The sequence below is a fragment of the Ictidomys tridecemlineatus genome, chromosome 10 (genome assembly GCF_052094955.1).
Source record: "Ictidomys tridecemlineatus isolate mIctTri1 chromosome 10, mIctTri1.hap1, whole genome shotgun sequence".
In the NCBI taxonomy this organism is placed as follows: Eukaryota; Metazoa; Chordata; class Mammalia; order Rodentia; family Sciuridae; genus Ictidomys; species Ictidomys tridecemlineatus.
In genome coordinates this window covers 66449281-66471008 of record NC_135486.1, presented here as the reverse complement: position 1 = coordinate 66471008, position 21728 = coordinate 66449281, and the positions used below count along the sequence as shown (strand labels likewise).

General features: G+C 36.2%; 1 protein-coding gene across 2 annotated transcripts in view; it reads left to right on the top strand.

Moving 5' to 3' along the window:
• Positions 1-21728, top strand: part of Larp4b (La ribonucleoprotein 4B) — a 101317-nt gene that overhangs the window by 26946 nt on the left and 52643 nt on the right. Inside the window, exons 2-5 of one of the 2 annotated variants that reach the window (XM_078023131.1) lie at positions 1236-1355; positions 3166-3225; positions 15971-16115; positions 16361-16501. In XM_078023131.1, the coding sequence (XP_077879257.1) occupies positions 1275-1355; positions 3166-3225; positions 15971-16115; positions 16361-16501 (427 nt within the window). In that variant the 5' untranslated portion in view covers positions 1236-1274. The remainder of the gene's footprint in view (positions 1-1235; positions 1356-3165; positions 3226-15970; positions 16116-16360; positions 16502-21728) is intronic. The other variant, XM_078023132.1, reaches the window with a different exon arrangement.

The window sequence follows — 21728 nt, the reverse complement described above, 5'->3', positions numbered from 1 at the left end:
GTTTAAGGTATACAGCACATTTTGATAAACATAGTGAAATGGTTACTATAGTCAACCAATTAAAATCACATTTTTACCTGTTTATGTATGGGTACTAAGAGCACCTGAAATCTTTCTTAGCAAATTTCTAGTGTATAGTGTAATTCAATATTGTAACTATAGTCCTTGCGGGTATTAGATCATAAGCTTTTTCATCCTACATATCTGTAGATTATGCCCTTTAACCTATTCCATGCCTCATTCCCTGCTAACAACCATTTTATTTTTTATTTCTGGGTAAATTAGTTTGCACATAAAGTAAGATTGTGCAATATTTGTCTTTCTGTGCCTGTCATGTTTCACTTAGCATACTCTTTTCTAGGTTCATCTATGTTGTAGCATATGACAAGGTTTTTCCCTTTTTTAAAGACTGAATAACATTCCTGTGTGTGTACACACTGCAATTTCTTTATCCATTCATCCATTGATAGATACAAGTTGTTGCCATATCATGGCTATTGTGAATAATGCTTCAGTGGATGTGGGAATGCATATCTTCATGAGGTGGTGGTTTCATTTATTTCAGATATAGACCAAGGAATGGAATTGCTAGATGTATTATGTTGTTTGTTTGTTTTTTTAAATTTTTGAGGAATCTCCTTATTTCTTTTCAATAGTGACTACACCAACTTAAATTCTTGTCAACAGTGTGCTAAGATACCCTGTTCTCTATGCCCTGAACAGCCTTTCTATTTCTTGTCATTTGGGCCGTTGCCATTCTAGCAGGTGTGGGTGACCTCTTGTGGTATTGATTTGCTTTTCCTTGTTGATTAGTGATGTTGAGTACTTTTTTATTTATTGGTCATTTTTATGTCTTTGGGAAAATGTCTATTTGGGCTCTTTGGCCATTTTCAAATTAGGTTATTGCTTTTTACAATTGAGTTTGCAAATTTCTCATATATTTTTGAATATTAAATTCCTTAATTTTCTGTTTTTTAAAAAACATGAATTTCTGGGCATAAAGGGATTTTTCTGTGTTATCATTATCACCAAATTGGTATGAAGAAGAATCTTACTTAAAATAAGTATTATTACTTCTTGGTGAGTAAGGTGTTAATTATGGTTAGTTTTCTTTAAGCTACTTATAGTTCAGAGGGATAAACATGTCCTGGATTTAACTTTTTAGTAATTTCATTTAAGAATCAATCATACTGTGCCCCTCAAATGACTTGTTCACTTTCTTTGTCATTTTGCAGCATCCTGAGGTTGGCATTAAACTTATCCCAGTGGAGCCCATGACTTCTGATCAGGACACTAAAGTTGTGGCTGAACCGCAGGCGCAGCGAGTCCAGGAGGGCAAGGACAGCTCTCATCTGGTGGGTGTTGTGGGCCGGGAGGGCCGGGGGCAGCCATTTCTCTTTCTTTACCTTGAACTTCAGAAGCAAATCAAAATAACAGCACTTGGGTACCTTAGGGTCTCCATATAGGTGGTATAGTCTTAACAGAGGGGAAAAGACTTCTCACCCATCTGAGGCTGAGATGAATAAGAGGAAAACATATATTTATTTAGTAATAAGTTTTATGTGACACATAGCCTTCAGAAATAAAGATAAGGAATGCTATGTAATTTTCACAAGTGTCATATAGAAGTAGAGAGTTATGGAAAAGCATAGACAGAAGTGGTTATGATCTAATAGTAATAAACTGGGGAGAACTTAACAAGGGCACTTTGTTCTCATTTTTCTTGTGTGACATTCCTGTCCTCTGAGTGTAGAGCAGGACCCCCTCTGAAATGAGGGTCTTAATACTTATTTTCAGGAGAAGATTATCGGGTTTTATGACCCACTTTAGGAGAAAAAGAATGAGGTGAATATTCTAGTTGTTTGTGTAATCTATATATGTATATATTTAGTTGTAGATGAATATGATAAGTTTATTTTTTTATGTGGTACTGGGGATAGAACCCAGTGCCTCACATGTGCTAGGCAAGTACTCTACCCCTGAGTCACAACCCCAGAATGAATATTCCAGTTTTTATGGCCTGAATCTGCTGTTTTCTTCACATTCGAAGATGCAATGATTGGGATCCTGTATCCAGAACCTCATCAGTCTGAAAAAATGTCTGGGTAGCTTAATAGGGAAAACTGTAAGAACCAGGTGATAGAACAAAAGGTTAGTTGTAACTATAAATACTTGAAGTTTTGTTACTTATTTAGTTAGTACATTCTGTGGATTGAACCTAAGGGAGCTTTACCACTGAGCTATATCCCCATCTCTTTTTATATTTTATTTTGAGACAGGGTGTAAGTTTCATAGAGCCTTGCTAAGGCTGGCCTTGAACTTGGGATCCTCCTGTTTCATCCTCTCGATTACAAACATGTGCCACACTCATTTAAAATTTTCATATTTCAAAACAAGAAAATGCAATTGTAAATCCTAGACTAACATCATAGCCAATGTAATAAAGTAAAGCTATTATAGCCATTGCAGTAAAGAGTTAATTAGGATTATAAATTTTGAGTACTTTCTCTTTTGGGGGGATACTAGGGATTGAATCTAGGGACGTTTACCCACTGAGCCACATTCCTAGTCCGTTTAGAGACAGGATCTTGCTGAAGTGCCTAGGACCTTGCTAAGTTGCTGAGGCTGACTTTGAACTTATCTATTTTCTTGCCTCAGTGTCCCAGGCCTCTGGGATTACAGGCATGCACCACTGTGCCCAGCTTGAGTACCTTCATTTTATCATTTTAGGAAATAATATTTCATGTTTCTGAATTGATTCTAGGAAAAGTCACTTAATTTTTCCCTTTTGAAACTTACAAGTAATTTTACTTATAATGTGCTATGAGAATTTTAAAAATCAATTTTAAGACTCCTATAATCTGAATCTTATGAATTTATGATTTTTTAAAATATATATATATATATATATATATATATATATATATTAGTTGTACTTGGACACAATACCTTTGTTTACTTTTATGTGATGCTGAGGGTGGAACCCAGTGCCTCACATATGCTAGGTGAGCGCTCTACTGCTGAGCCACAACCCCAGCCCCAAAATTTATGATTTTATATTATGAAAATATATTTCCCAGGAGCTTTGTTTTTGCTTAATTACCGTAGTTTGAAACTCTTGTCTTTATATTGCAGTGATGGTATCTTTTGTTTTCAATTTTACAGATGAATGGTCCTATATCTCAAACCACTTCTCAAACAAGTTCCATCCCAGCTTTGAGTCAGGTAATTAATTTCCAAGATTATCAGATTGTTTAGAGTCAGGTTATTAATTTCTAAGATTATCACAGATTGTTTAATCACAGTGGAGGCTCACAGATAGCTCCTCACAACAAAAGTTTTTTGTTTAAAAACATATATGTATGTATACACACCCACGTGCATATATGTGTATGTGTGTGTTTATACACACACATAAATTAAATGTTAAATGTTTCTCAAAAAGATAATGGGGACCTGGTTCATCACTATATCCCCCCACAGTAAATGTCAATATTACGTGTCCTTTTCTGTTCTCTGTGTAATGTACAGTTAACAAACAAGCAGTGTGCCATATTTATTCTCAAACATTCATCATGTTTTTAATGGTTCACTGTTAGTATATGATTAGCCTTACATTTTGATAATCTCTTTAGAGCACAGAAGTTAAATAGTAAATAATAAAAGAATGAGGAAATGGAATTCCATTGTTTTTAAATCCTGATTTTTTTTTTTTGCATATGTGATGTGCATCTGGAGTATTCCAAATTCAATTCTTGAAATATTTATAGTAATCCTCATTTATTTGCTCAAATAAGCAGTTTACATAGAAATTAAAGGAGAAGTTGGGTTGGTAATCTGTGTGTGTGTGTGTGTGTGTGTGTGTGTGTGTGTGTGTGTGTGTGTGTGTGTGTATAGAGCTAGGGATCAAAACTAGGGCCTCATGCATGTATGCATGTCAAGCAAGTGCTCTACCACTGAGTTACATCTTCAGTCCTTGATCTAATTTGAATAAGGTAGAATTTCTAAAATAGAATTTAAAAACACTACCCTGAACTCGTGTATTTCATCATTTTATTATTCCTGTTGGATTGGAAGTATGCAGTTTGATATTCATATTTACTGAGTTGTGCAACCATGGCTGTAATGTAGTTTTAGAATATTTTCATTACCCCCCACCATGCCCATTTATAGTTAATCCCCCCATTCCTCCCTTATTCCTGGTCAATTGCAAGTGTGTTTTCTGTCTTTGCCTTTTCTGTATCCTGTTGGCTTCCATAGTGGCTTGGTGTGCTTTTTCTAGTAGGCAGATAGGCAGTACTTTGAGCGAAATTTGAGTATTAATTTATTCAACAACACTGAGTGCAGTTGATTAAGATGGGTAAAACAGTTAGTTCTATGGGGACATTGTTTACAGATTAGCATGGGATACACATATATCTATTGTAGCTGTATTACACCAGGAAAGTTTATTACCAATTTTTGTGTGAACGTTAGATACAGAATGAGTATAGCCATGGAGATAGGAAGCATTGAGGGGTAGTTGTGTCTACAGGAGAAATGTTCTTCTGTTTTGTCCCTAGTTGAATAAAGGAGGGTCATTTTGAATGTTCTGACTTTGATGTAATAAAGGGCTACTGTCCTTGAAGCATATTGTACTAATAGAGTTAAAATACTAAATTTGCATTAAATTTCCCTTTATTTACAGAATGGGAAAATGATAAAAACTCTGGAACCCTGTGAGTATTTCAGAAATTGGAAGGAGACTAGGAAGGGAATGGTCAGAGAGATGTGAAGAAAAACAGATGGCAATGTTTGATTGAAATGGAGTGAGATAGTGGCTAAATGAAGTGACATGAAATAAGGACCTATTGATTAGATAGATTGAAGCAAAGTGGGTCTTCAGTTGTAACCTTAGCAAGAGCAGTTCCAAAGGGCAGTACAGGCAAAACAGATTCAGGATGTGGTGATATAGTGTAGACAGGAATGTTCTACCTAAGATATTTGCTTCCATGATGAGAGGATGGATAGGGAGAGCAAGAGATGGATCAAAAGGGCTTTGAGGCTGTTTGAGATGAGGAGGCAGCCATTCTGGCAGTGGGTCTCCATGAAGGATCTCCTTCATAAGGAAGAAACAGTATCTGACAGTGGGTATTTGGCAACAAGTCATTTGGTTAAATGCCTTTAGTCTTACCTGTTAAGGCTACAAACTCCATCTGTAGCGAAGACCATTATCAAAGGTTTTGTGCTGCTGCTGAAGTCTATTCAAGGATTCTAGATTCGAAATGCTGCTGCTCAAACAATACACCTTGCAGCAAGGTTGCCTGATTTTCCTTGGAGTAACTACTTTGGCCTCAGAGTCATTTTCCATCTTGATGATCTTTTTGCATTTTACCATAAATGAATGGCAAGTTTGAGAGAGGAATGTAAGTGTGTGATGATGTTTAAAGTACAAGTAATATGAGGTAGAAGTGTTAGTGTTAAATTATATGCTGGGAAGAAAAACAAATAAGCCACATCTTTTCTAATCATAATGTGAAACTTAAAAGCTTAAATCGAAAATCAAACTCTTCTGCATACAAAACTTATGTTCTGTAAAATGTGATCTATACCAGAATAGTCTTTTAAAACTCCTTTAAAGGTAGTAAGATCAGAAAACTTGAGTCTTTCCATTTATTCATAAATTAAATTAAAAACCATTTCACTTTTTTTCTTTTCTCTTTGGTAGTGCTAGGGGTCGAATTCAGGACTTCATGTGTGCTAGGCAAGTGCCTTACAAATGATCTCTAGTCTCAACCCAAAACCTCACTGTTGAGCACATAGTTTCTGAATGAATATTTATAACTAGTAATTCAGATTAATTAGTACAGCCTGTATCTTGAATGAGAGTAGGCTAGCTATCAGAAAGTTCGAATTTCCATGAAAATATCCAGTGCCTATTTCTTATATATGGACAATAACTACCTCTTTTTAGCACATTATTTATCTTGCAGGTTAAACTTGTCAGTAGCGCATAGTGCTTTTGAGATATTTCCTGCTATGGGTACTAGATTAATTTCTTCTTTTTCTTTTTTCTCTTGCTTTTTTTTTTTCTTAGTTATGATTTTCAGGCATCTGCAGAATGGAGTGAATAATATAATAAGCCCTAATGTTTCTTTCATGAAAAATTATGAACCCTTCTGTTGAGCTACTCTTGTTTGGTTTTTCCTCTGCCTTACACCCATAATCATTTAGAATTTTATGTTTCTATTTACTGGAGCTTGTGATGCTCCTGCCTCAGCCTATCATATAGCTGGGATTATAGGTGTGTACCACCACACCCAGATTTTCTGGAGTATTCTTAAGCAGATCCTAGATAATTTGTCATTTTGCCATAATAGTTCATTATTATCTCTAACCAAAACTGTTCATTCCCATATCTGATATTATTAGCAGTAATTTCTTTATACTCACAAACATTTCTTGAAGCTGGAAAATTAGATACAACTGTAATTCGCTATGAATTCAGAGAAACAAAGTTCTAGAAATTGTTTTCTTTTGGGGAATTTACAGACTTACTTCTTTGGTTGACAATTAATCCATGAAAAGTTATTCAGAAAATATTAGAACACTCCAGAAAAACCAGAAGTCTGAAAAAATTTTTCCTTTGGCTGAGATAATAATTTTAGTTGTTTCATAATTTAGTTTATGAAAATAAGAAAAACTAATGTAGCTCTGTGTGTGTTTTTTTTCTCTCTGCTGTTCTGAACCTTTGGCTTCCAAGGACTATTTGTATTTCAGCACATGGAGTATGATAGTTGTCAGGCAGGGTTCTCTTGTCATTAGGATTTGGATTTGAGTGGCAGGAACATGTGACTGCTGTGCAAGGAGTTATTTTTGGTGTCTGGGTGTTGGCTTCTCAGAAACCAAGTTTGTGTGAGATGCATTTGTAGAGGCTCAGAAAGGGACAAGCATTGTAATGTGAGTTTTTGAACTTTTGAACATGGGTTGTTGCTTCAGCAAAGAATTAAGTAGTGACGATGACAATGAGAAAATTGGCCTGCTACAGAAATCTGTGGTGGAGAAGGAACCGGAGAACAAGATAAGTAAAACTTTATCTTCATTATTTGATACCCTTGAGGGTGAGGAGCTTCACAATGTTGAAAATGGAGCCAGCAGAGCAGCTGCCGGCATTAACATGTGGACTAGAACTTTTACAAGATCTGGGTACAAAGGAAATCAGAGACCAAATCAGTCACTGAATTCTATTTCCTCTTCCATATATAAGTTCTTAACTAGATATGACAATTTAGATGAGAGAGATAAGAATTCAGATATTGTTGTTACTGAGCAGAATTCTGAGAGTATCCCTGACCTGCTGTGCATGGGTACTGACAGACAGGGCTGTTCTGAAGATGGCCAGCCCCTCTCATGTGTGCCAGTATGTTCTGACCAAGGTCTCCAGGAGGAAATTTCTCCAAGTGACCATCTGTGCTGTTACATAGGCACTTGTGAGAACTCTTTTATAGAGAAAGAAAGATTGGTAAATGTTCAAATCAGTGGTTTTAAAGAGAATAATAACTCTTTAAGTGTGTCCAGTAGAGTAAGGCAAGGTGAAAACCCTATTTGTATTGATGACAAACAGTGTGAGAATTCAGGAAAGGAGTTTTATAGCATTTGTGTTGTAGACCCTGACTGCCTGCACATGGAAGAGGAACTGTGCACTCTCATGTATGGAGCAGCTGCAGGAGAAGAATGTCATTCAGCTGTTACTTCTGAGGGGATTCATAGAGTGGATTGGCCTCTAGATAACAGGAAAGAATGTTCAGTCTCGAATGCCATACAAGGGGCAGGAAAGTTACAGCTGCAGCAGCAAGAATTGTCACCACAGGATATGCCGGGTCTAAATGAAGCGAAGGAAATATTTAGTAAGGTAACTAAACCTAGTGTTGAGCTTTTGGTCGACAGTGATCCACCTTGTGAAGCAAACGTTGATAGCCTTCAAGTTGAGTCTTTAAGGGCAAAATCTTACACCAAGCCTCCTAAAGATTATACAGAAAGTAGTACCTTACATAATACTGGCCAACTCCATGAATTAAATATTAACATAGACAGTGACTCACTAAAATGTATGTGTGACATCTCTGAAGAAAGAAAGAGCCATTTTTCAGGAATAGGAAGTCAGATACATGATTCATCTATTAATTTAGTTAATAACAGTTCCTATGTTGAAGAGAACGATGAATCTGAAGCTGTCACAGTTATTGTTGATCAAAGTTTAAACTCTAAAAATGAAGGAGAAAATCAGTCCACAGAACCACTAAAAGACAATGATTATTTCCACTCCAATGCCAGCAGACCAGATAGCTTTCTTTCTTTTGATCCAGATGGAATTAATTTAAGTCCCAAAAGGTTTATCACCTTGGAAGGCTTTGGAAATGAGTGTCTCCTAGTTCATGCTAATTTTGGAGAAGTGGCTCTGAGTAGACTTGATGACAGGCTGGATCCTGTTCCTCTCCCTGGGCCATTGTTGATGAAGGAGAAACACCCAGGGAAGAGCATCTTAGGAAGTGGAAGTCCCCGACTGGTAAACAGAGGAGCACTGTCATTGCAATCAGAAAATAGTTCCTCTTATGATGAGAATAGAATTCATTTTTTGGAGACTGAAAGTCATGGCAAGGAGAGCATCTTTGCATTGAAATCTTGGTATCAGTCAGATCTGTGTGCAAGTAGCAAGGCAGACAAAGTTCGGACACAAACATGTGACTTAACTGACATAGGGTGTGAATCAGATGTAGAGGGGACAATCCAGATGATAGACAAATTGAAACTTAGAATTTCACAAGGAGTTCCTACAAACAGTGAGTCTCATGATAACTCTAGATCTCTTCAGGGTATCTTTATGTCCTCTGCATCTGTTTTCACCTGCATTGGTAAAGAAGAAAGGGAAAGAGGCCTTCGTCATAAAACAGAAGATAAAATATGTGTGAAGAATTTGGTCAGTGTGTTAAATGACCAACTAAGTGATCCTCACAGTTTAGAAAATGCCAAAAAAGAGTCAAAAGAAACTATTTGTAGAGAAACAAGTGAAGAGGACATAGAAAATGTCAAGACAGATTCTAAAACAACCCTTGACTGGGAAATAAAGTACAAGGCAATAGTCACTGAGGATGCACTAGCTTGTATGTGTTCTAGTAAAACAGGAAATTCTGACCTAGAAATTAATCAAGTAGAAAAAATCAATGAAACCTATAGAGTGAATGAATACAATGATATAGTTCTTAATGTTATACCAACTTTAAGCCAAAGTTCAAATTCAGACACACAGAAGACAAATGTAGTAGAGAAGAACTCTATTATAAATAGTGGTGAAAGCCCAAAACAGAAGAAGATTTATTCTGAACCAACTGAAGAAGTTTCTGATTCTTTTGGTAATAATTCATCTAAGTTGAATAAGCCAAAACTAACGTGTGAAAAAAAGAGTGAGAGACTACTTTGTTTGCAGAAAAACAGTATTGACCCTAACATTATTGACTGCTTAGGTCCATGTGGGACAATTGGATATGCAAATGATTTCAAACAAAGAAATGCTAGGTCCATGCTTAAAGAATCTCCTTTAAATGGTGAGATGCATTTTATGGAAAATTCTAAGGTAACTTTAAAAAATATAGAATTAAGCAACACTTCTGATGGACATTCCTTTTTGGTTAATGCTGATCCCACCCAAGTAGACAGATACACAGCTATTCCTATAGTACCCCAAGTAATGCATGCTGTCCCGTTTGGAAGCAAAGAAATAGTAGTACCAAGTAGTGATAATGTTTTATCACTCACAGAAGATACCTTAAATATATCTGAAAATCCCCCAAAAGTGAATTGGCAGAGTTTTCCAGAAGATTTATACTCCCATTATTTAAATGAATTTTCCTATTACCCAGTGGAAGAGCTAACAGGTCAGATATTTTCTGAAAGACTGGCAAATGGATATGGTGGATATCAAGTGGGCTATCTCTTGACTAATACATTTGCAAAAGATGCATCAGAAGATGAACAGGTATTTAGTGAGGATCTACACAGTAAGCCACAGGACTTAGAAGATACTTCATTTTCATTGGAACAGACCCCTTATCGACTACCAGTGTCAATGGACAGTGTTGTTTGGGGATGGCCAAGTAGAGGTGGACAGTTAGTAAGTATATTTTATCAGTGTTATTTTGCTGTGATATGATAGTCTTTACTTTTTGATGGCTTTTAGCTTAATATTAATGAAGCTTTATTCTAAATAGTGAGTGGTTATTTGAATTCTTATACAGTGCTGTGAATAACTGTAGCATCAATTTAACCATTTCCGAATAGAAGAATATGAAGTCTCTTGCGGTATTTAAACCACAGTTTGTGTGTGAACTCATTTGCATTGAAGCATGCTCCATTATTTACCCCAAATCAGCTTTGTGTACACTCTTTTCTGTGGATGTTGCTGCTGTTCTTTCTTCCTTGCCTCAGTGCAATAGGGCCCCTTATGAGAGTATATGTTCACTTGGTGTGTTTCAACCCCTGACAATGCTACTCACACTTGCAGAATATAAACTTATTTAAAAATATGTGCTTTCTGCTACTTTTGTGTTATATATATCTAAAGTAGGTAAATTTTGGTACTTTTAACTGGCTTTAAAATCTTGACTATTTTCCTTCAGTCAGAATCTCTGTATGTAGCTCTTTCTTAGGTTCCTGAGATGGGGCTGATCCCATTGGTTTGGAAGAAGCTTTGCAAATGATTCTTTGGGCAGCTAATTTGAGTATCTTTCTAAAAAGTCTGTAATAAATGCAAACATTATTCAATAATAGAAAAATAGTCTTGTACATAAATCGGACATATCAAAATGTTGCAATTGAAAGGACATATACTCGTTCCTCAATATCCATGGGGGATTAGTTCCATGAGCCTGGCAGATACCAAAGTCCATGGATGATCAAGTCTCTTATGTAAAACGGTATAGTATTTGCATGTAATCTACGCATATCCTCCCATACTTGAAGTTGTCTCTGGATTACTTAACAATTCCTAATACAAAGTGAATGCTATGGAAATATTTGTGCTGTATTGTCAATGAAAGTAATGACAAAAAGCTGTACATGTTGTTATACATGCCGTTGTTTTCCCAAATAATTTTGAACCACATGTATCCATGGACACAAAGGACTGACTGCTTGGAATACAAAATCTCATTTATTGAACCAGTAGTTTGTTATTTTAGTGATTTTTGTGGCATCAGACAAGAAAACCCATTGATAATATTAAGGCAGTAGGTACAATTCAAATAATAATATCTGTAGTATGGAAATAAACAAGTAGAAATCCCATCATATAATTTTAAGGAATTGCTCATTAACCCTTTTTTTTATCCTTCTACACCCATATTTAAAAGTGTTACCAGAGTCACTTTCAAGTTCATCCATTTTTCTCCTTAAATAGTTGTGGAGGAAAAAGTGTAAAATTAAGCCTTTAAAATAATATACATGGCTGGGTGTGGTGGTGCATGCCTGTAATCTCAGTGGCTCTCAAGGCTAAGAGGATCACAAGTTCAAAGTCAACCTCAGCAACTTACCAGAGTTCTAAGTAACTTAATAAAACCCTGTCTCAAAATAAAAAATAAAAAGGGCTGAAGATGTGGCTAAGTGCTTAAACACCCCTGGGTTAAATCCCTGGTACAAAATAATAATAATAAATAAAAAACATAGACACTTTCACGTAAGTACATACAATTAGCAGTTGGCTACTAATTGCTCAGTGTTTAGTAGTTGCATGCAGTATGCAAAGGATTCCTGTTGCTGTCTATATTTGCATGGCTTTAACTGAGGTACATGCCTTCTATTTTAAATTAACTTTATTTAAATCATGAGATATGCCCAGTTTTATATGTTGAAGCATTACCACATTTAATGGTGTTGCCTTACTTTTTCAGGTTATTTCCAAAGTGCTGTTACAGATATCTTTTTAATACTAAATCTTACATAGCAGCTGTTTCTCCATCTTACAAATAAACAACCAAAGGTGGACACTTCAATGGCTTTGAAGTCAGTGAATTGTTCTGAATTACTAAACTTCATTTAGTGCGACTTCCAAGAACAGTACAGATTTGACTTGGGGTTTTATTTCCCCTATTATCTCACCTATTTTATGTTCGCCATCTAAATGACACCTCTGGTATTAGTCACTCTAGTTCCTACTCAGTAACTTGTCAGATGGACCATTCTGTCTCCTTTCCATAAAATACAAACTTATGAATTTCTGCTACTTTTGTGTTGTATGTATCTAAAGCAGGTAAATTTTGCTACTTTTAACTGGCTTTAAAATCTTGATTGTTTTCTTTTAGTCAGAATCACTATGTAGCTCTTTCTCAGATCTCAGAGATGGGACTGATCCCACTGGTTTGTAAGAAGCTTTGCAAATGATTCTGTGGGCAGCTAATTTGAGTATTTTTCTAGAAATTCTGGGAGATCAAGTGTGCTATAATAGCTCTTTGTTTTGTTTTTTAATTATTTCTCTATTCTATTATTATGAATTAATAATATTTTTTAAAATGGATATTTCATTTTGAGGAGCAGATGAGTTTTTGTTTGTTTAGAGTATCAGAAATTGGTGATTCTCTTCAGAGAAGTAGCATTAGCTATTGGTGTAAAATCACTTCAGAGGGTGGCTGTTAAGGTCAGTCTGCTTCTGATTTTAATAACCATTGCTTGCTCATAAATTTTCAGTGTAAAAATAAGACTTGTATAGCCAAGCAGATGAAACTAGAGTTCTTGATAATTATTTAGAATTGTATATGACTACAAAGCAAATAAGCATATTTTAAAGAAATGCACCTTTGGATTTTTTAAAAAATATCATTAATAAAAAATTCCGTATGTGCATTATTAGGAGTCAAATTAACATTGATTAGTGTTTTGTTTTGCTGATATTAGAACACAGTGTTTAAAGAAAAAGTTAGCTCACTAATTGTGTACATTAATGAGTTACACTAGAACTCAATTTTCTAATTGCCATTATTTTTGTTGGCAAGTTATTTAATGTTGCTCTGCCTTGGTTTTCTTATCACAGTATTTATTGAATATTGGTTAACTGCCTAAAATTGTGCTAAGCTTCTGATTCTTTTTTTTTTTTTTTAATATCTTCATTTTATTTATTTATTTTTATGTGGTACTGAGGATCGAACCCAGGGCCTTGCTCGTGCTAGGTGAGCTCTCTACCGCTGAGCCACAATCCCAGCCCCTGATTCTTGATTTAAGCTAATTTACCACTTAAGAGGTAATAACTTCTTAAAGGTAGGGTCCTGTTCATTTAAAGCATAAAACTTTGTACATGTTGTCAAATAGTGGAAATTATCATTTTCTGTGTTGTCACTTCATTGGGTATTGATTCATTGAGCATATTTCTCAAGCACCTCCCTGCTAAGCTCTGACTCTACTAGGTATTAATGATACAAGGTGAGCAAACCATGGTCGCTGCCACCAAGAGTGTGTAGACAGTACACTCCAAGCCTAGACACCAAGGAGACCACATGTGCTGTAATAGCTCTCTAAGTGCTGCTCATGGCCACTTCACAGCCACCACAATTAATCATCTGCAATAATGAACTACAAAACATTGGTTATATAGGACCTTTGCTTGCAAAGGTGCTGAAACTGGAAAAGGTTAATGTAATTTGGTGTTAAGAATTTAAAGAATGTGCATTGTGTACATGAGATAAAAGGAGTCCTAAGTGGGAGGAATGAAACTGAGGTAGGAAAACTTGATTGTGTGTAATTGGATGTTGGAAAGAAAACTGGGCCTAATTAGAAGAGGCCATTTACACAAGTAGTAAAGTAGAAAATAGAATAGAGAAATAATTTAAAAACAAAACAGGTCAAAAAGATGCAAATACTTGTGAAAGCTTGGTGTGGTGAAGTATGGAGTGTCTTCTGCTCCCCTCCCTTAACTCTGTGAGGCAGGAGGCAGGTCATGTGTTCTTTGTTGTAGCCTGATGTCTTAGCACTGTGCTTGTCACGACCAAGCTAGTGAGCATTTACTTGTTTGATGGGTGAGGGGATGAGAGAGGAGAGACAGACTAATCTTGTACAGAGGTAGAAGCAAAGATGAACTGGAAGGTTAGAGGTAAAAAGGGAAATTGTAGAATCAGTGTTTCTTGATTATAATATTCTTGAAGGAGAAGGAGAGCCCTATATTTTTCCTACTTAAAAAAGTAAAAGAATTCCAGATAGGTACTCATTTAAGCCTCTAGTTTTGTGGGCATGATGTTTTAATTACTACCCAGTGCCTAGAAAAGCAGTCAATAAGTTGCTTCCAAAGCGTGAATGAATATCTGGCATTTTATCCAAAAGCCTGGTACTCTCAGTTTCAGAAAATGTTGTATGGTTTTCACTGCCAGCCTCATCACCTGAACCAATGTGAATTTATTATGTCTTTAAATTTTCTAATCTGTGTGGTTCCTTGATAGCTTAATATAGTGCTTTCCCACCTTTTTGCATGCCATGGAGCACAGAAAGTAGTACCATCAGCACTGCACCCTGGCTTGGCACAGCAAGGCTGCTCTCAGCTGGAGTATTAGCCTGAAGAACACATGAGACCAGGACCCCATCCCTTCTTAGGTAGCTCTACCTCCCTGCACCATGGTGTGAAGGCTGGTGGTGTGTTTGAAAAGGCAGACAATTTATCTAGGTTTGTCAAGGGATTGTAATGGTAAAATTGAAGTTAAAATTTGGGGAGCAATTGCCTCTGGGATGTTTGTTTTTTCTTTAGACCTTGGAGAGTCATTAAGGTCTTTAAGCAGAAGTAAGCTAGACTAGTAGAAAAACCATGAAAGTGGGGACTATCCAGTGTGTGGGGGGAGTGGCTCTTAAGTATTTTAGGGAGTATCTGGGAATGATATTCTAGACAGACAGGACAGGAGGAGACAAAGTGCGAGTGTATTTAGAAAGAGCAAGGAGGTCTTCGTGATGAAAAATTAGCTCAAAGAAATGGTGATCCCACAAGGGAGTTGGGCTGCAGTAAAAACTTCACCTGTTACTATGAATGAGCCAGGCAGTCTTTGAAGGGATGACTCCAGTGTTTGAGCAGAGGACTACCATAGCTAGTCTAAGCTACTGAACACTCTTTATTGTAGTAATTGTTAGTCAGTGTGCCTGGTGTGTGCCAGGCACCATGCTGGGTTCTTTAAATGCCCTGATTCAGTAATCCTAGAAGGTGGGAACTGCAAAGCTCATTTCTCAGGTGAAGTTAAGTTAGAGAGTAAATCACTAACTAGCCCCACGTTGCACACCTGTTTGTGGAGAGTTGTAAGCCCTAGTGGAGTGAGGGCTCATGTAAGAACTTTGGGTGAGCAGCATGGGGATCACCTGGAGTTCCCATTCCAATAGGATTGGGAAACTGTGTTCTGAGAAAGCTCTGAAGGTGAGATGGAAGTCCTTTTAGGAATGGAAATAGTATTGTAGCTCTGCTGAAAATGTGAGAGATTTTGTTGTCTTGCTTGGTGGATATTTTAGCTTTCTCTCATCCTCCAGTAGCTGACAGTCCTGTTCTTAGGAGGAATTTCCATTTTGTATATCTTTGGCTTATGTGACTGTTTGAAGCTTTATAATTAAAATTTTACCCCTCTACATTGTATTCAAATTTGTAAATTGTGATTCATCTTAGATAGTCTAGGAAATCGCCAGTTATTTATAATTACACTGTTTGTGAGACACTGAACTCTTCATGAAGGCAGGGACTATACCTGTCATTTTCAGCATCTAGAAGCCTTATGCCTAGGAGAAACTTAAGAACCTGGGGGCGAATTAAATGTTCTGAGCACTTCTTCTTTGTGACTTTTGGAAACTGATTAAACTGAGGTATGTGTAAAGAGATAGGCTCTGCTTTTTAACCCTAAATTCTCTTACTGTAGATGCAGTTTTAACCCTTCAGTAGCACTTAGTTGAAATTTGGATACAAATGTATATATAATTTTTTTTTTCCTAGGTACCAACAACTAAGGTTTCAGAGCTAAACCCGAATGCGAAAGTATGGGGGACTCATATGTTACATTTGGAGGCAAGTAGTGCTGCTGTAGGTGTGAGTGCTGCGTGGGAGGAGGTGCCCAGCCATCCTGACTGCGGCCAGCAGGGTAAGTTGTGAGCCTGGCCTTGACCAGGAACAGCCTTATTGTCAAATCTTTGCCTCTGTTACTATTTAATCTCTTTGAGAAGCTGTTGATTTTTTTTCCTTTGTTTCCTGATTTGTAATAGTACTTGGAGCCTGGAGATCTTTTATAATCCAATTTAAGATTTTGAGTATCTGCAAGTGTAAGTTTTGTATTAAGGGAACATTATTCTTCTAACACTGCCTTTTGGGATAAAATTGCAATTATAGGATTGGATGCCAGTGGTGATGGTGACAAAAGTCATGAGAATGCAGCATTACCGGACTTACAGGAGTCAGACCAAACAGACATGAACACTTTGGCTCTGGATCACTCAGAATATGAATCTCTGCCTGAAAATAGTGAAACAGGTGAAACTATTTTATGAATTTTTTTTCATATAGAATGTGGGCTTTTTAATTATTTATCACTTAGCTTATTAAATATTTCCCTAAAAATGTACCTTTTGTTGCCTCCTTTTAATTCTCCTTTCAATTCAGTCTCAACATGGATGCAGAGATGAAAGACCCTGTGGGGGAAGCATCATGGAGCATGTAAGACCCGAGTAGCATCTGAGGCGAGTGGCATTTATTTAGAAGTAGAAGATTTTTCATAGGTGAAGCATCAGTAAAGTGTAGAGATGAACCTTTAATGCTAGAATTGAGAGTGAAACAAGTTGGATAGAGAGAAGGGCATAAAGAGGAAATATAGTGGTAGATGAGGACAGTTGAGGTCACATTCAAGATTCTTAGAAACCAGGTGGATATGAACTTTATCCCCATTATTGATGAATGAGTGACATAAAGCAAGATATTTGGGAAATATAAATTTTACAGAAATGTGAAACAGTGGCTTTGAGGAAAGAAAAACCTAAGAATCAATGAAATAGGAAGTTGTGTTATTCCTGTTTAGGGTTATGAAGACATTAGCATTAGAGTAAGGGCCATAAAAATGGAAAGAAAATAGAGTAAGTAGGGAATGCAGATTTCTGGACTTAGTTACACAGTCTGCCAAATGACACTAGAAATGTGATTGTAAGATGCCCACTTGCATTTGAAAATATGAGGAAGCATTTGGTTATCATGGTGACTTGGGAATACAGGCAGGGCCATGGTATGAGACATAGTGATGCACTATGACTTAAGACTCAAAATATGGCAAAATCAGCAGTGTCTCAAGCAGGAAAATACTGTCCTATAACACTGTTCTTCTTTTTAAAACTTCAGTTTAGCTTACTGTATTAAATAATTTGATCACATGAATCAAGTATTTAAAAAGGAAAACAAAAATAAAACCACGTTGCTTTCCTTTAAATATAATTGAGATAAACTGCAATTATAGGATGCGTGAATTTAACTCGAATTACCAACTTTTTGTTTGGTTTGGTACAAAAATTGAACCAAATTTTGAACCCAGGGGCACTTAGCCACTGAGCTACACCCCCAGCCCTTTTTTATTTAGGGTCTTGTTTAAGGACTCATTAAGTTGCTGAGGCTGGCCTCAAACTTGTAGTCCTCCTGCCTCAGCCTCCCAGGCCACTGGGATTACAGGTGTGCACTACCACACCAAGCATATAGTTTTCTAAATCTGATTGGGGTAGTACCAGTGTGTAACAAATTTAATTTGATTAGTTCCTCCTTGTTAACCCAATACTGTTTAATGATCTGGAAATAGCAAAACACGGGGATAAATTGGAGTTACTTTGAAGTTGAGTGAACTCTTTAATGGCAAAAGAAGGGAATTCTAGTCATTTAAAACAGATTTCAAAAGAAAATAAAAATGTATAATAATCAAAGGAAAAGAAATCCTGATGATAGAAAATAAAAAGGATTAAAAGTAATTTAAACATGAGGTTTATATCTAAATAATCCAAACCTTGGACTTGAGTCAGAAATTATACAAGATGAAAGATAGATAACATTACCAAAAATGAAGTTATAAATGTTAAAAAATATTCCTGTAAAGTTTAATTTCAAAAGAAGTTGGTTCTTTGCAAAAGGTATTTAAAGCTGTTTTCAAAAGAAGAACCAAGGAGAAGGTATTAGTTTTCTTTTGGGGTCTGGGATGGGCCAACATAAAAATAGTTTGAGGTAATGGGAAACTGATTGTTCACCTCCAAATTTATTTCTGGCTTAATCTAAAAATCAATCATTAAAAAACAAAACAAAACGCACAGACCTATAGTTAAGCTACACTCGTTATTATCATTATTTTAGAATATTTTTTTAGTTGTAGATGGATACAATACCTTTATTTTATCTTTATGTGGTGCTGAGGATCAAACCTTGTACCTCACACATGCTAGGCGAGTGTTCTACCACTGAGCCACAGCCCCAGCTCCAACACTATCACTATTAACATTTGGAAAGGGCAAATGAAGTGGGAGAAATGACTCCTGTAGATTGACTAGTAGAAATAGCTCAGAGAATGCTTACTGAATGTTGTTTTTAAGTCATTCTGGTTATTCTACCAAAGTCTCACTTAGAAAACAGACCTTCCTTTCTGTTCTTGTTTGTTGCACTCCTTACTACTGAGTCTGTGTTGTATATGAAGGATACTTAATAAACACCTGTGTGTTTGCTATAAAGTATTTGCCTGTCTTCACTATAGTATCACCAGTCCCTGTAGTGCCTTTGTTGAATGACTCTGTTGACCTGTGTAATCGTCCATGACTTCCCCCTGCATCCTCATGTCCCTCCTCATTCTGTTTGTTACCCAAACTATCTTTCAATTACTTCATTGTGTATAACTTGAATTCCCTTCATAATTGTTTAACAAGTGCCTTGAATTCGTTTACCTTTAATTCTGTACCTACTGTGTGTCTATACCTGAGCAGATAGATAAATGTGGCTGAAAAAAGATATGCAGCAGTGTAGAATAGTCTTGTTTTTAAGTTTATGGTCACATATTTCCAGTGAGCCTCAACATTGCTCCACAGTGCTGTTGTGTCATCTAGTAAAGCCCTGTTGCTAGGCAGTGGTTTCACACTAACTCCTCTTCTTCCCTCCTCCTCTTCCCTTTTTTTTTCTTTTCATTTTTTTAATGTACAGCGTAACATATAATCAGGGTACAATAAACACCATATATTTTAGGTATTCCTCAGCTTTTCTATAAGTTTTATGTTCTTTAGATTAAGGTGAGTTAAGGAAATATTCAGTATAGTATAAAACTGGTTTGATGACTCTTTGCTCATTATTTTCTCTGTCTGGTTTGGAAAGTTATAAAACTATCACTGCAGTGTAGATCATGGACATATCCATCACCAGGAAAACCTTCCTGTGCCCTTTCCTTTTCTCATGCAACCACTGATCTGCTTTCTGCCAGTATAGGTTAATTTGTATTTTCTAGAACTTTATATAAATGGTATTTAACAGTATGCTCTTTTTTTGTCTGACATACTTAGCTTATTAGTTTTGAGATCTGTACATATTGCAACAGACATGAATAGATTATTCCTTTTATTGCCAAGTAGTATTCCAAAATAAGGATGTACCTCAGTTTTTCTGCCTACCTCTTGACAAATATTTGGCTTATTTCCAATTTATGCCTTTACAAATAAAGCTACTATAAAATTTATAAGCAAGACTTGGGTAGAGACATATATTTTCCTTAGTAAATATTTTGGGATGGAATGGAATGGATGGACCTCTGGGATCAAGTTTATCTTTTTAAGAAATAGTGAAGCTGTTTTCCATATGGAATAGAATGGATGGACCTCTGGGATCAAGTTTATCTTTTTAAGAAATAGTGAAGCTGTTTTCCATATGGAATAGAATGGATGGACCTCTGGGATCAAGTTTATCTTTTTAAGAAATAGTGAAGCTGTTTTCCATAGTAGCGGTACCATTTTGTATTCCCCTCCATCCCCAGTAGTGGATCAGATCTCCAGTTAGTCTACATCCTCATCAGTACTTTTGATTTTAGCCAATTTGAAAGGTAACATGATAGGTCTTATTGTGGTTTTAATTCATATTTGATGACTGATGATATCAAGCATTTTTTTTAACAGACCTTTTTGAAAAAGTTTAATTTTAGGTTCACAGCAATATTGAACAGAAGGTACAGAGAGTTCGCATACACCTTTGCCCCTATACTTTCATAGCCTTCCCCATTATCAACATTGCCCACCAAAGTGGCACATTTGTTACAAATGAGGGACCTGTTATCAGTACATCATTATCATCCAAAATCTATAGTTTAAAGTAGCTCTTGGTGTTTTACATTCCAATAAATTCATGATTTATATACACATTTGGTAACATACAGAGTAGTTTCAATGCCCCCAAATTTAAAAAAATTCCTCCTTCTCCCTAACCTATGGCAACCACTGGTTTTCTTTACTGTTTTCATAATTTTGTCTTTTCCATAATGTCATAGAGTTGGAATCATACCATTTTGTAGCCTTTTCAAATTATCTTTCATGTAATATTATACATTTTAGGTTTCTCCATATCTTTATATGGCTCATTTCTTTTTAGTGCTGAATCATTCCATTGTCTGGCAGATGAGTTTATCCATTCACCTGCTGAAGGACATCTTGATTGCTTCCATGTTTTGGCACTTAAAAATAATGCTGCTGTAACAGTGTGCAAGTTTTTGTATATATGTTAAGAATTCAGCTTTTTTGGGTGAATGTCAAGGAATGTGATTGCTGTATTGTCTGGTTTGTTTTGTAGGAAACCATCAATCTGTCTTCCAAGGTGTCTGTACCAGTTTAGTTTTTTGGGGGGGAACCAGTGGTGCTTAATTCCAAAGTCACATCTCTGGCCCTTTTTATTTTTATTTTGAGTTAGGGTCTTGCTGAGTTGCTGAGGTTGGCCTCAAACTTGCAATCCTCCTGCATCCACCTCCTGAGTCAATGAAATTACAGACATGTGCCACTGCACCTGGCTGTATGTTAGCTTTTGCCTCATGTATTTTGAGGCTTTGTTGGGCACATACATGTTAAGCATTGTTATGACTCTTGGAGAATTGATCTCTTTATCTTTGTACATTGTATTAAAGAACCTTTCCTGGCTTTGAAGTCTGTTTGTTTCTAAAGTTAGTTACTGCTGTTTGTTTTTTATTAATGTTAGCATAGTGTTTCACTCTCCATTAGCTTTTATTTTCTTAATTTTTTTTAAAAAAATATTGTTTTAGTTCTAGATGAACACAATATCTTAAGTGGTGCTGAGGCTCGAACTCAGTGCCTCACATATGAGGGGCAAACACTCTACTGCTGAGCCACAACCCCAGCCCTTCCCATAATTTTTTATATTGATAAAACGTATACAACATGAAATTCACCATCTTAAGACTTTTGATTTTGTAGTGCTGGCTGTCTAATCCAGCATGTGCTCTACCACTGAACTTCTCTCAGCCTCTTAACCAGTTTTAAGTTTCTCATTAAGTAATATTAAATACATGAATTCCATTTTGCATCCATTACCAGCATTCAACTCTGTAACTCTTTTTATCATAGAAAACTGAAATTCTGAGCCTGTTAAACTCTTCAGCCCAACATTCATCATTCCACTTGCTATCTAATCGAGGGCCCTCCATATAAGTGGATTCATATAGCATTTATCTTTTCATGACTGGAATGTTTCATTCTTAGCG